The 14,908-nt window shown below is 40.4% G+C and overlaps 1 protein-coding gene across 1 annotated transcript in view; it reads left to right on the top strand.

The window, feature by feature from the left end:
* The first annotated feature begins 4,228 nt into the window (after positions 1-4,228).
* Positions 4,229-14,908, top strand: part of PDE8B (phosphodiesterase 8B) — an 84,758-nt gene continuing 74,078 nt past the window's right edge. The window contains exon 1 of the mRNA XM_034773388.1: positions 4,229-4,284. Within this exon, the coding sequence (XP_034629279.1) occupies positions 4,258-4,284 (27 nt within the window). The 5' untranslated portion in view covers positions 4,229-4,257. The remainder of the gene's footprint in view (positions 4,285-14,908) is intronic.

Raw genomic sequence — 14,908 nt, 5'->3', positions numbered from 1 at the left:
TGGTTTTTTTTTTTTTTTACTGCAAATAGTTTTCACCATAAAAAAAAATTGTCCTGAAAATGTAAGTTCTGCTGTTTTTGTAAAACTAATAAAGTATAAACTCAGCTTTACTTTCTGAACTCTTGCAAGAATGAATAAGAATCAGAATTTGAAAGCTTAACAACAGACTCACTTTTAACTGTGGCTTCAATTCAATTGACTCCATGTAGGCAGACTCCTCAGTCGGCACAGAGCTGCATTGATTTCATTGGGGACTTGAGTGAAAGCCAGTTACAGGACTGGGATCTGTATCTATAAATCACAGAAAACTGCCTTCACACAGGCAGTTGCTTGTGGTATGTTTCTCCTGAGCTACCTGTGCTGTCAGAGCTGGTATAGTAGCTTCACAGCTCCAGCTTCAGCTGTGTAGAATAGAGCCAGAAGCATGAAAACAAAAATTAGGAACTCTGAGAGGTCAAAGGATCCACCAGTTAATATCTTGCATCAGGGAATTAACCCTGCTGATGAACTACTTCTGCTTTCCAAGTTTTTTGTATTATATATCACTGAGGACACCCTACCTTGTTTTGTCCAAGACAACAATTGAATCAGAAATGTAGATCTGTGTGGTGATCGATCAGTTTGCCACTCTCGTTGGTTTGGATATCAACAAAAGAACGGTTACTCAGAGACCTCTTTCTGGTGCCTCTGGGTTGGCTGTATCAATAAACCAAAGTACATGCAAACAAATACTAGGGAAACATTTCAAAACAATCCCACAACTACTAATAGTTTCCCCTGGGGTAAATCAGGCTAAGAGACCTAGTATAGATGGACATCTAGCTACCACATGCATTATAAACTCTGAATGATCTAATCCTGCTCAGAGCAGATATAATTCATATGTAGTGCTTAAAATAATAGTGGTTGCCTTGCTAACAGAGATGGAGCAAAACTGGTGTTAACATTTGTCAAAAAAAGTTTCATTTAACTTAGACAGTGCTATTCAGTATATGGGATTGATTTTTAAGAGTTGTTTGAGCTGACACCCTGACCGTCTGGAGAAATTGAGATCAGTTCCCCTTCCCCTAGAAACTGCCCTATTTTTATAGACCCCATGATTAGTAATGAAGTGTAGCTGCCTTTTGTCTATCAGGTTCCAAAGGGATCTCACTGTCTTTTTCAATCTGGAATTGACAGAAGAGCTCTTTTGGCTTCTAGCTTCCCCTTCAGTCCTCTTGTTGCACTGTTGAGGCCGATGTTGCTCCTCTTTATTAGATAAAATGTGTATGATTACCACAAGAACCTTTTGGGGGATTCCAAAGGGTCTGTGCCATCTGTCACTGGGACACTGTAGTTAGGAGGCTTTGGAAGGAGAACTCAGGTTTGATCATTGGTGTGTCTTTATGGTGTGCTCTGGTTGTCACAAATCTTCATATATAATTTAATTTTTTATATATTGTTAGTTTGTTCAAATGATTCTCAGGCGATTGTCTGAACAACTGTGTTGTTGCCACATAACATCACCATTGATTTTCAGTACAAGATCTCCTTAAAAGCTATTCCTCTGTAACTAGCCTCATTATGCACTCACAATTTCACAGAACATTTAATTATTAATTTTCATTTCCATTCTGATAACCTAACGCATGCAATGTTGTGACATTCTGTACCTTGGGGGAGCACCCTGTAACCCCCCATATTCCTCATCTGTATATAATTGTGATATTACCTTACAAGGCATGCTTTATATGTATCAAAGATTATGACCTGCTGAAAGTCATTTCTCTATCCATATATGTATATCATTAATGCATGTGAAGTTATGAGAATTATGTTTTATGGTCACTAAAACATGTGGTAAGTTGGAGAATCAGCCAGATATTAGCACCCCAGAGGCAACAGCAAGGAAAGTAACCAATGCCCAGGCAGGGTGTCAAAAGACCCATCAACAGCCATTGTCCAGCAAGGAAACTACAATTCAATGACTCACCTGCATGAGGCCATACCAGTGGAATTGCTTAACCTTACCTGGAGACCAGCAATGCCCCCCAGACATGCCTGGACTTGTGTTTTCCAAGCACGTGGACTGAGGGTATAAAACCAAACACAGGGGGGCCATGTGGGGCCTTCTGCCCACACCTACGCTGCAAGTAACTAAGGGCATGTCTTCACTAGCAATGTTAAAGCGCTGCCACGGTCGTGGCACCAGTGCTCCCGCAGCTAGTGGTTGTGGCACCAGCGCTGGTAGCTGTGCTGTGCTCTAACTTGTCTACACTGGCACTTTACAGCGCTGAAACTTGCTGTGCTCGGGGGGTTCACACCCCTGAGCGAGAAAGTAGCAGTGCTGCCAAGTGTCCGTGTAGACAAGCCCTAAGACACTGAGAAGAAGACAAGACTCCAACAGAGGAGATTGGCCCAGGTTTAAGGAACAAACCTGTATATTAAGGACTGCAACGTCTAGTGGGGTGAGAACCTGCTTAGTCTAGTTGTTGCCCAGTCTAATAGGGTTGAGCGTTTAGACTGCGTGCTTATATTTTATTTTCTAACTCTGACTTTTTGCCTATCGCTTAAAATCTGCCTTTTATAGTCAATAAATTTGTTTAATTGTTTAGCTTTAGCAGTGAGTTTGTATGAAGAGTGGGGCGAATCTGATCAGGTTTCGCGAAGGCTGGTGTATGTCCATTTTCCATTGTTGAAGTGGTGAACCAATTAATCTGCACTGCCCATCTTGAGCAGTGCAAGATGGTATATTCCTGGGGTTCAGTGCTGTGGGAGAGGGGAATGGGACTGGGCTGGTGCCTTTCTCTGTGTGATTCATGAGTGGCTCTGGGAGCATTCCAGCAATATAGCTGGGTGTGGGGCTCCACATGCTATTGTGCTGAGTGATCACAGCGCCTGGAGGGGTTTGCTGCTGGTCACTAGCAAGGCATTGTGAGAGACAGCCGAGGCTGGAGAGAGTTCAGGGGGCACAGTGGTCCCACAGTTCCAGGCTGCACCTCAGGGGGGATCCCATCACAAATGTAACTTCTCTTTGCACATGGCAGTAGATCAAATAAGCAATGTAGCTTTCACTATTTTGTGTGAGAAAGGGAACTCTTCGGGTTTGTAGCTTATATATTAGGAAATAATGATAGGTTCTTTGGAATTTAATGTCTTGGAGTAGTGCCTATGGTATGAACACCCTTTGACGTGTGTTGAACTGAGAAGAATCAAGGCTTAGTGATGCATGAAAGCCAAACATGTCAGTCATAACTACATAATTATACTGTGTCTCACGTGCAGGTAACACTATGTTAATACTTAACAGGGATCGTATTGTTTTCTTTTCCTTAAACAGTACACTAAAATGATACACATTTAATGTTCAAGTATAATCCTTTGCAAGGTATCAGATTTAAGAACAAAAAGACACCTTTACTGAATGCTGCAGCAATATAATACTGTGCTTCCCAGGTTCCTGGGTCACAAATAAAGGTCCTCGCACTCTCGCACTCCTGCCTGGAATTAGGATCTCATTTTATATCTGACTCATGGAGCAATTTCTTTAGCTTACCTTTAACAGGCAGTCAGGGTAGTCACTGAACAGGAGAGTGGAGATTTACACTCTCTGAGAAGTGACAATTTTAAATAAAGTGCCCATTGATTAGAAGTAGCTTGAGGGCATTCTGACTTTCCACTGCAGTTAGATATTGGTGTGGGAGGACCTGTGCATTGTTTAGTCTGTGTGACAATATTCTATAACTCTGTGAATTTAAGACGATCTCAAGGGAAATGAATCATTAGTATAAAGAAAAGTATATATTAAGTTGCATCAAACTGCACAAGAAACTGGTCTAAAGCAACAGTCCAACTTCTTTGTAATATAGCAACTGACCAGCCATAAATGTTGTCAGTTTTATTGTGTTGGCACTTATCATAATGAATTAATGTGGATGTTTCCTGATTGTACTCTGCCAGGCATAGCAGTGATGCATTTTCCTGGAAATTCTATAGGCCATGGTTCCAAAAAAAAAAAAAACCAGCCCTAAGCCCATAGCTTTCAAATAAGAGTTCTAAAAAGAAATTCACTTATTTAAGCAAACCCATAAAACATTTTTAAAAAACTGTTAGTCATGTGCTTTTCTTCCCTTCAGACTGTTTTATAGAATCACATTTTTATTGTTCTGTTTGATCTTTCTTGCAAAATCCTATCTATTAATTTGAGCTGAAACTGAAAACCACTTTTGCATTTCTCTCATTTAGCAGGCTTCAACTACAGAGGTACAAATTGGGCCCATGAGACTGACACAAGATCCTGTTCAGGTAGGACTTTGTTTCAATTTGATGGTACTGTAAGTTCTGTGTGAAAGTGCAAAGGAATTAAAGGCTCAATCCATGTATAACCATTAAAAAGTCATTGCCCAACCGACCACTTGTATTAGAATGCACATCAATATTGCTAAATTACACGTCTCCTTCTTGAAGCCATGTTGCAGCTCAAGAGTTACATACAGAAACATGGTGCAGGCAAGTTTCAGAGTAACAGCCGTGTTAGTCTGTATCCGCAAAAAGAAGAACAGGAGTACGTGTGGCACCTTAGAGACTTGTTAGTCTCTAAGGTGCCACACGTACTCATGGTGCAGGCAGTATCCAGCAGGAGTATTGTTGGACTCTGGATATTTTTGTTTTTTCCTCAATTTGGAATGCAGCTATTGAACTATGCAAGAAATTCTTCAGAAAAGCATCTCGGCCTCTTACGAGAGTGAAGAAGCTTGGTGTGGAAAGGCAGCATAAATTCTGCTGCATATAAAGTCTTTCAAGAGCTGGAAAGTAGAGTCCTTCAGTTCTTGGAGCCAAAACTACACAAGCAAATTTGGATCTAGATACTTGAAAACAATTCCCACAAAATTTAGGGAAGGTTTGGACTTGAGCTTTTCCAATTTTGGACCATCTTTAGGAAGAAAATATGAATAGTAAAGTTTTTAACATGGTGGTTCTCAGCATTTTATAGAGCTGAGAAACCATTCTTTCTGGCTAGTGTCTTTGTTACTAATAATGCCACTTTTTTTTTTTTAATATGAGAAAAGCATGTAATAGAATCCTGAAAACTCTTCTGCTCAATGATCTTCATGAAACTTATTGTGCCCATATGTTAAATGTAGTAGCTGAAATTTGAAGAAAGCTGTTGCATTCTGCTAATCATCTGGTAACAGGTATAAAACTATTCTTTTTTAATTTATGCAGCCAGGAAGGAATAATACATAAGCTTTATGGACAGTAGCAGCAAATCAAATTCTTACTACTTGTACCTGTTACCCACTAGAACAGTTGCTACAACATTAATGCTACAACATTTCACAGTACCTGGCTAGATAGCTATAGAAAGTTCCCCACTAATGAAAGTTGCTCAGGCAGGCACCAGCAGTTTAATTGAAATGGCAATTGAGCTTTGTGACTGTAATGTGCTGAGGACTGAACTACAATGCTAGAATGAATATGCACTTAAAGTAATGAACTCTTTGACCACTTCGGAGACCACATTTCCTAAAATGCACAATTTCTTTGGTTTACCTACAAGCCTGGGAAGAAACCAAATGCACAAAGCATGTAAATATGCAGTGACAAGCAAAGCACTCAGAGAGGCCACTAAAATAGAACCATTCCTGTCAGTAGCTTCTACCAACCAGAAACTCTTTTCTAAGTGTTATAGAATTTTCAGTCCTGATACAGTACTGTAAAACACTCCATTACTGAGTTAAAGGTATCATTGAGTCACTCCCTTTGCTGGAGGATGGCAGAACAGGACAAAGAGAATTGTGCTCTGACAGGTTACAAGTACAAGAAATCAAATGAGTCCCAGCAATAGTGGCTGAACTATGGCTCAGCATACAATTGCTCTTGCTCATACTTACTACAATTTCTATAGTTTTTTTTTTTTCTGTTCTGGTAGATAGGATACATGCAGTGCTTAATTTGTTATGGAAGAATTAGCCCCAGCACAAATTAAGCACAGATGCACCCACTGTCCCATACACCCGACCCTGCCTATCCCCCATTCCGCACACAGTGCATGCACTCCCAACCTACACCCTATCAAGAACACCCACCCCAAACATACGCCCATGTCCGGTACAATTGTCCCAGGGATGCTGGTGCTTTAGTTTCCAAATTGGTCAGGGGACACTGGAGAGCAGCACCGTGCCCCCCCCCCCCCCGCAACCATTGCTCTCTCAATGCCAGTGTGTGTGTTAATTTTCTACCCCACCCGATCCATCGCTCCCATACAAAGGGGCTGTGGTCTTCCCCAATTGAACTCAGATCGCTCCGCTCTTGGCCTGAATTGGGGCACTTACCCAGCTGGAATCCCTTGTCTGCCAAACCCAGAGGTGTCCGGGCTCAACCCTGGCACAAATTAAGCACCGGATGGATGTCCAATGCTAGTTCTTGGTTTATAATTTGTGCACTTAGTGATCCCAGATGACTGAGAATGTAACTTAAAAGTTTACAAAACAATATATATTAACTGTTGAAACACAATAACCTTTTTATTCTCATTCTGTAACACTGCTTTAACAATACAAGGTTCAGTTTTATTTTTGTCTCATTTATCTATACATTTTACACACACAGCTATGTGGCAGAATCTTAAATTGCTCTGAGAAGCAAAGCATAAACAGTGATGCAAGAAATAAAGCTTTTGTGGAAATGATACAAGAAACAGCATTTCTATCCTCTATGCACGTGTGATTAAATTTAAGTTTATAATTGCCATAAAATGTTGACACTTTTTCTGTACCAAATACTGGTCTAAATAATGATTTGATCAAATGAAATAGTTCCTTCGTGTTCTCTTATGCTTGTAGAACTATAACTAGCTTCAGTAGTAGAACAGTGTCTTTGTTTTTCATGGAATTTTAACATAAATGTGTGGAACTTTTCAGGAAAAAAATGTTCTTCAAACTTTGATAGTTTGCACTAGGATGGGCAAGAAAATATTTAACAAGTAAAACTGTTCTCTCCACTTTTATGTGAAAGTTCTCTTCAGTGTCCTTAGCAGAAATCATGTTTCTCTAAATACTGTTGTGCTAATGTTAGCTGTTGTGATGTATTTTAAATTAACATTCATCATGAAGGAAGGGAGAGTAAAAAACAACCCTAAAGCATTTGTTTTTTTTAAAGACTTAGTTGGTTGTAGATGGTCTTTTGTCCATAGTTCTTTTAAAGAGATAATCTACATTATTGCATAAAAGCCAAAATATGGTTAAAAACATTATATAAGTTAGTTTTCATATAAGAAAGGCATTATTATACAGTATTATTTTTATTGTGGGGGCGGGGGGAAGAGACATTGTACCTAAACACATTTGTGGAATAAATTGTGTTACTCTACACTTGGCTAATCAGGCAACATATTGCTAATAAGTCCATTAATTTAATAAATCTGCATGTTAGTCTTTTGTTCCATCTTAACGATGTACATGACCTATTCTTTTGTACAGTATAAAATCTGCTGTCTTCTAATTTAAAATCCCCATTTGCTGCAACTTCATCCCATGTAAAATTACCAGAAATTAGTCTACATGTCTGATAAATTCAGATAGCTTGCTAAAACAAGTTCTTGTCAGGCCTTCTGCAACAGCTAGGTCTGTTTTACTTGGTGTACTTCTTTAAGGTTTATTATCTAAAGTAATGAATATTGCTTGTTTCATTTGGAGCAAACTGACTCACAGAGCTAGGAATGCTGAGAACATCCAGACCTGCCTGGAATATTGCCTGTATTTTTGCTTGGTATGTGACATTATTTGTAATTGAGCCCTGCCACAGGCAATTTAACAGACGGGTGAAAAGTCCAGTGGGGAATCTACAGTGGGGAAGAGAAATGTCTGTTCTGGCATGTGTTTGTAGCGTAGCATGCTGGACTGTGACCTGGACAGTCTACTCCTGGCCTTATGTTCCTGACCCTGTAAATGGGTGAGGGATCCAGACTGTGCCTACCATGTGATTCTAACATGTCAATCCCATGTCTCTAAGTGCCCTTATGGTAGTCTCTCACAGAGCTTATATCGCTGCCAAAACCCTGTACTCTTGCCTCTTGGGACCCCAGAAGTGACACCAAGTACTGGCGGTAATGCGCATGAAAGGTGTCTCCTCACCCCCACTGGAAGCCAGTGGAGCACTTTATCTATGTAGGGACTTGCAAGTTCTGTATACCCCCAAAAAACTGTACTGGCAGGTATCTCTGAAACAGAACAAAAACTTAGTTCTGCATGCCACAGGCCCTGGATTGGGCCCTGTATGTTTGTTGCTTTGAGCCATACCACATGTGACTTAGGAGGCAGATTGGCTCTGCATCCACCTTACAGTGGGGAAATAAGCAGAAAAGGGAAAAACAGGACAGACTATAAATGTAGGGAGAATCAACAGGATGGTCAGTGCTCAGAGCATCTCTTCATTTGGCCCTTGGTAGATGAACATCCCTTTCAATTAAAGGGATCGATTGGTATAAAGCCTTACTTGTACAAATACGTACACTGATTTCAGTGGGACCATGTGTGCAATTACTTATGTGAGTAGCTTGCAGGATCAGCCCATAAGACAGAATCTATTTTTCTGTGGAAAGCTTTGGTAAAGAACACATCAGTCTGCATTTGAGGCCATTAGTAACTGTTAAAATAACATTAGGGAGTGAGTTAAGGGTGATGGAGTAACTTTATAAAACAATTGGATTCTTTAAAGGAGATGGCCAGGGGAAACATTAACAATCACTTTAATTCTAAATGATATATGGTGGCAATTTCACTAATAGCCTAAGAGTTTCATATGCAGTTGCCTGCTCAGTACAGAATATGATGATGGTCTCTCTCCATAGAGGGTATATCGTAGAAGGTATGCCGTTCAGTAGGAAGTCAGTCTAAGGCTACCTGATGGCATTGTAATAATTCAAAAGGTGAGCTTCAAGTTTATAGTGACGGCAGAACTGTCACCTTTAGCGAACTTCAAATATAGTGAGTGATACTGGTTATGTTCCACTCTTATGGTAGTTTATGAATACAGATGCAATGAGGAAAATGAGGTACTATCTAGTCTCTTGTCCCGGCCCTCTTCATCTCATGTATCCATTACTGCCATCTCCCCTACTCTGGCCTTGACAAATGCCATGTCCATCCTTTCGAAACATTGCTGCAAAAACCTTTTTCCTGGCTCATCACTTCAACGATTTCCTCATTTGAATTCCTCCATGGCTCCCCCTTCTGCATTTCTTTAAAAAAAACAAACAAAACCCTTACTCATCTTCACTTTTTAAGGCTCTTGATCTGTTAACTCTTGTACAATGTCAAGATGTCAACCTCTAATTCTGCTTCACCAATAATGCCAGCCTTCATTGCCCATCTCTCAAATTTTCTATGAAGCAATTTTCTCCTTGCTCATGTCCCACTCCTTATGCGTGGGAAGAAGCACCATTTCAAGCTGCTCACCTCCCTGGACTCTGCAGTCCCTCATTTCTAAAGGGGGAGGGTGCCAAGAGAGGGGACAAAATCAAAATCACAAAACATTGCAAATTCATACCAACTACACTACTAATCTAACTAAGAACAAGATACACCTAATAATAGTAGAAGAAAGGGTGTAGCAGACCAGGGAAGAGAACCAGGGTCTGCAAAGTCTCAGGTTAACATCCTAACCCATGATGCTCCAGGAACTGGAAGGAGATGAGGAACAGTGCAGAGTGTTGGCTGCTAACACACGCACTCAGGCCTGAATACTCAGTGCCACAAGGTAGTATGCATGTTGTCCCAATGGCCAAAACTTGCTAGCGAGTTCCAACAAAAGTGTGGAGTGTGCAGCCACCTCCCAAGGGCAAGGCTCTGTGCAGACAATCACCTCAGAGAACCCAAGGTACAGGTGAGTAGTACTGCAAAGCAGAACACACACATCTTGCTCTATTTCTAATTAATTGTGATTAATGAGACACTTTCTAGTAAATGAGACACTTTCTAGTAAATATAAATATCTAAAGTTCTAAAACATTAAAATATATAACTACTAGTATGTCACTTTCTTAGCCGATTAATCCAATATTGAATTGTACTGCTTCCGCCATAACATTAATCACTTCACTTATTGTTTAGAGTTCAGCAATCTAGACAGCTTGAGATAAGATAAAAGTTGGGTCACCTTGGCTAGCCACTAGTCTGTGTGTGTTGAATTTCACATGGTGACACCATGGCTACACAGAGTAACTCAGATAAAAGACTTTCTCAAAGACATTTTGGGCCAAATCTGGCTTACCTTACTCGGACAAGTTGTCCCAGTGAAGTCAGTGGGATGATTCGTGTAGGTGAAACAAGCAGTACTTTGCTCTATATCTGACTTTTCATGTCACTGCATAGTTTGAACAATTTTTAGAGCCCTTTCTTTCTCAGTATATTTACTTTAAAGTATTTTTTTTCATCTGCAGCACAGTATGGCATAGTTAGTGACTGATTGCTATGGTAAATATGTGCAAATTGTAGAGGAGAGTGGCTAGATGACCTATGTTACTGGCTATATAATCTTTAAACTGATAAGTAGTATAAAGTAACACTGAAAAATTCTTAAAAATTAATTATTTAATTTAAGAAGTATTCATTAAGTTCCACCTATATTGATCCTTGGGTGTGTCGTATAGCAAATATATACATTTCCTGGGCTATCAATTTAGTTTTTATATTACCATCTAACAATGGCCCCAAACCTACAACTCTTTTCATGTGAGTAGTCCTAACACATGCTATTTACCCTGTTGAAATAGGTAAATATACTTGTATGACTTAGGATAACTCACATGAGTAAGAATTGCAGCCTTGGGCCCAAATTTTATTTCTTTTGTCATACATTATCTAATTGCTTGCTGCATATTATTGTTCTTCCCGATGGAAGAATCAGGCTTAGCTATGTTTGGCAGTACACTTAAAGGAGAAGTAATGGATAAAGGCATATTTGTATTCATTGTGTTTGTCACTGGTACTAATAACTTATAAAGCTACACCTTAGACAATGTCTCCTTATTAAAAATATTTAAGTTGGGGACTGGATCACCTAAAGGGCTTGGTAATAAAATATGGAACCTTTCCCTTCTTAGACACGAGATGAAATCCAGCCCAATTTAGTAGTGAGCTAAAGTTGTCATCTGGTGGCTATTTTCATAGCGTTTGTAACAGGAGTTTATGGTCTCCCTCCAGTTCCTAATGGACAAGCATCTGCAACACAGAATCCCTATCACATTTGTTGTTGACTCTAATGCTGTTAAGTTCAGCACAGAAACCCAGGGCTAAATGGGAATGAGACTGAACCCATTGCCCTCTAGAGGGTGACCAATTCTAGACCAGTGGTCTCCAAAGTGGGGTGCGCAAGAGGATCCTTGGGGGTGCACGGTAGGAGGAGCACTTTTTTCCCCCCCTTTGCTTCGGCAAAAATGGTAGAGCCGGCACAGCAGGGGGTGCGTGCTCAAAAATTTTTTACTGATAGGGGTGCGCGCGATCAAAAAAGTTTGGAGACCACTGCTCTAGAAGATGAGCGAAATTTGAGGGGTTGGGAGAACTGAGAAACTATAGCAGGGGTTGGCATCCTTTCAGAAGTGGTGTGCCGAGTCTTCATTTATTCATTCTAATTTAAGGTTTTGCATGCCAGTAATACATTTTAACGTTTTTAGAAGGTCTCTTTCTATAAGTCTAAAATATATAACTAAACTATTGTTGTATGTAAAGTAAATAAGGTTTTTAAAATGTTTCATTTAAAATTAAGTTAAAATGCAGAGCCCCCCCAGACTGGTGGCCAGGACCCAGGCAGTGTGAGTGCCACTGAAAATCAGCTCACATGCCGCCTTTGGCACGTGTGCCATAGGTTGCCTACCCCTGAACTATAGGAAGTATTGAAGGAGGAAGAAAAGGAACAAAACTTAAGGGTGATGTGGTCAGAGAATTTGATGGGGCTAGAAAAATATGCTCAGGTCCAGGTGGTTGCCTGGGGGGTGGTAACAGTGAATTTGTCTTGACTGTTTGTTGCAAAGTAAAAACATTTTTAAAAAAGAAAGGGAGCATTTTTAAATAATGTTTTTGCTGACCTTGACATCCTACAGGTTAGACATGGCATAACATATTCTGGTTAATGCATTATTTAATATATACCCCTGAAGCCATTATAGCAGTCCTACTTTTACTGCTCCTCACTGTGCCTTTAAAGGTAAAGAATTTGCACAGGCCTCTGGAGCAGTGCATGAGCATGTTCTATTCCCCACACTCCTGTACAGTATTTCCATGGGGACAAATCGTGAGCTAGCTTATTGCAGCATGTTGGTCAAGAGCACTGGAAATGTTTTTGCCACACTGGTGAGTGCAGCAGGCCATTGATGTGACTCAGTCTTTCCTTTCCTTTCAATTCATTTGACCCCAAATTGAAGTAGGAGTCAAGCAGCAAGCCACAGTTAGTTCTTTCTTAATGTAAGAGTAGTGTCTAAGGGGCCCAGTAAAGGGATTGGGGGTCTCATTGTGCTAGGTGCTGTACACGAACCCATAACGAAAGGATTCTCCCTGTCCAAAGATCTTACAGTGTAGGTATAAGATGAGACAGCTGGCAGGGGGAGCACAAGGTCACAGTGAGGAGATTAGAAGTGTTAATAAGTAGCGGTCTCACACCAAACCAGCTCTTTAACCATTAGATCTGGTTGGAAAAGTTATTTTTCCATGGAAAGTTTTTTGACAACTAAAATATTTCCCTCAGACTTTTGTGCTTTAAATTTTGAGTTTTTGTTGGAATATTGAAAACCTGAAACATTTCAGTTCAAAATAGTGCTGCTGTGCTTCATTGGAACTGTAGTTTGCTTTATGCTCCCATTCTCTTCTATGGACTGGGCTCTCACTACATCTCCCATGATATACCACTTTTATCCACTCTTGGGGAGAGGAAGAATTGCACATAGGAGTCGCTGGCTATAGTGCCTCATGGGAAGTATAGCCCAGCCCAGAGAGGAGAATGGAAGCTTAAGGCACCCAAACTGTAACACCCATAAGGAACAGTGATGCCATTTCAAATTTTGGCATAAATATTTCAATTTCCCATTAAAAGCAAACACTTTTCACAAAAAATTGAGCTCAGTCAAAAATCCCAATTTTCTGTTGGAAAAACAGTTTCAGCAGAAAATTTTCAACCAGCCCAGCTAGCTGCTATCAAATGTCTTTTAGGCATTTTGGCAGCAGTAGATTTTTAAGGAGAGATTTCAAGTAGTCTCCCCTCCTGTGTTGCCATGCTTAGCAGTAGCTGACTCTGAGTGTGTGCACACATGGCCTAGGCCTTCCCGCTGTTGGGGATAAGATTCCATCCCTTTCTCAATGTATTGCTTAAAACTTTCGCACAAGAACATCCCTTGTACCCAGGCTCTTGCTTGCTTTTTCAGGATTTGAGCTCTAGTGAGTAGGACCAGAATGTTAACAGCTTACTTGTTTACAATTTCAGGCAAAAGGATTTACATATAGAGAATTTAAAAAAAAAAAAAAAAAAATAGACCCAGAATCTGGGGGGAAGTAAATGGCAGTGTTAATTACAGGTTAGTGAATCACTAAGTCTATATAGCTTCTATAACATGAGATTGAAGGGTGTGGTTGTGGTGGTTGTTGAAGTACCCTGCATGACACCGTAAGATTAAGCAGAGCTCATTTTATAATTTCTTTTATCCTTTCTTCCACTATGCGGCTGGTGAGAGACTGAGGGCAAAATTCTTAACTGATGTAAAGTTTTATTGTTAGTAACAGACAAGCATCGTCAGCACCAGTGATGAGCTCCCAAAATCCTAAGAACCGGTTCCCTACCGGGTCCTCGGCAGCACTTTGGCAGGGGGGGATGTTGTCTTCACTCGCTTCGGGCTTTCGGTGGCATTTTGGTGGCAGGTACTTCACCCGGAGTGAGTGAAGCGGAAGGGTAGCGGGGGGGGGGCCGGAGGAGCCTCCCCAGCTGGGAGCTCAGGCGGGCCGGGCAGGACAGTCCCGCGGGCCGGATGTGGCCTGCGGACCGGAGTTTGCTCACCCGCCTACCCCTTTAGGAACCGGTTCTACACCGGCTTCTAAATTTAACAACGGGTTCTTGCGAACCAGCTCCAGCTCATCACTGGTCAGCACTTAACAAATTTAAAAAATGGGTTTTTATGATTGACATTTTCCATTTTATGACAAACAGAACAAATAATTCACATATATTTCCATTCACAATTTGAAAAATTATTAAATTTCCTGGGAAAAGTGTAGGTGGGTGGGTGGGAACTTGTAAATATTGGAACTGTATCAATAGGCTTTTAGTTGTGAAGTGGTTTAGCAAAATAAAGAAATGACAGTGCAGTAGTACTTTTCTAACAGAATACCCCCTATTGCATTCATATTAACAAGAGTTTCCTAATGTGAATCAAGTATCAGGGGGTAGCCATGTTAGTCTGTATCTACAAAAACAACAAGGAGTCTGGTGGCACCTTAAAGACTAACAGATTTATTTGGGCATAAGCTTTCGTGGGTAAAAACCTCACTTCTTCGCATCCGAAGAAGTGAGGTTTTTACCCACGAAAGCTTATGCCCAAATAAATCTGTTAGTCTTTAAGGTGCCACCAGACTCCTTGTTGTTTTTGTAGATACAGACTAACATGGCTACCCCCTGATACTTGATTCACATTAGGAAACTCTTGTTAATATGAATGCAATAGGGGGTATTCTGTTAGAAAAGTACTACTGCACTGTCATTTCTTTATTTTGCTAAACCACTTCACAACTAAAAGCCTATTGATACAGTTCCAATATTTACAAGTTCCCACCCACCCACCTACACTTTTCCCAGGAAATTTAATAATTTTTCAAATTGTGAATGGAAATATATGTGAATTATTTGTTCTGTTTGTCATAAAATGGAAAATGTCAATCATAAAAACCCA

Source organism: Trachemys scripta, chromosome 6 (genome assembly GCF_013100865.1).
Source record: "Trachemys scripta elegans isolate TJP31775 chromosome 6, CAS_Tse_1.0, whole genome shotgun sequence".
NCBI classification, from domain to species: domain Eukaryota; kingdom Metazoa; phylum Chordata; order Testudines; family Emydidae; genus Trachemys; species Trachemys scripta.
The sequence above is the reverse complement of the archived record's forward strand: the minus strand, read 5'-3'. Positions and strand labels throughout refer to the sequence as shown.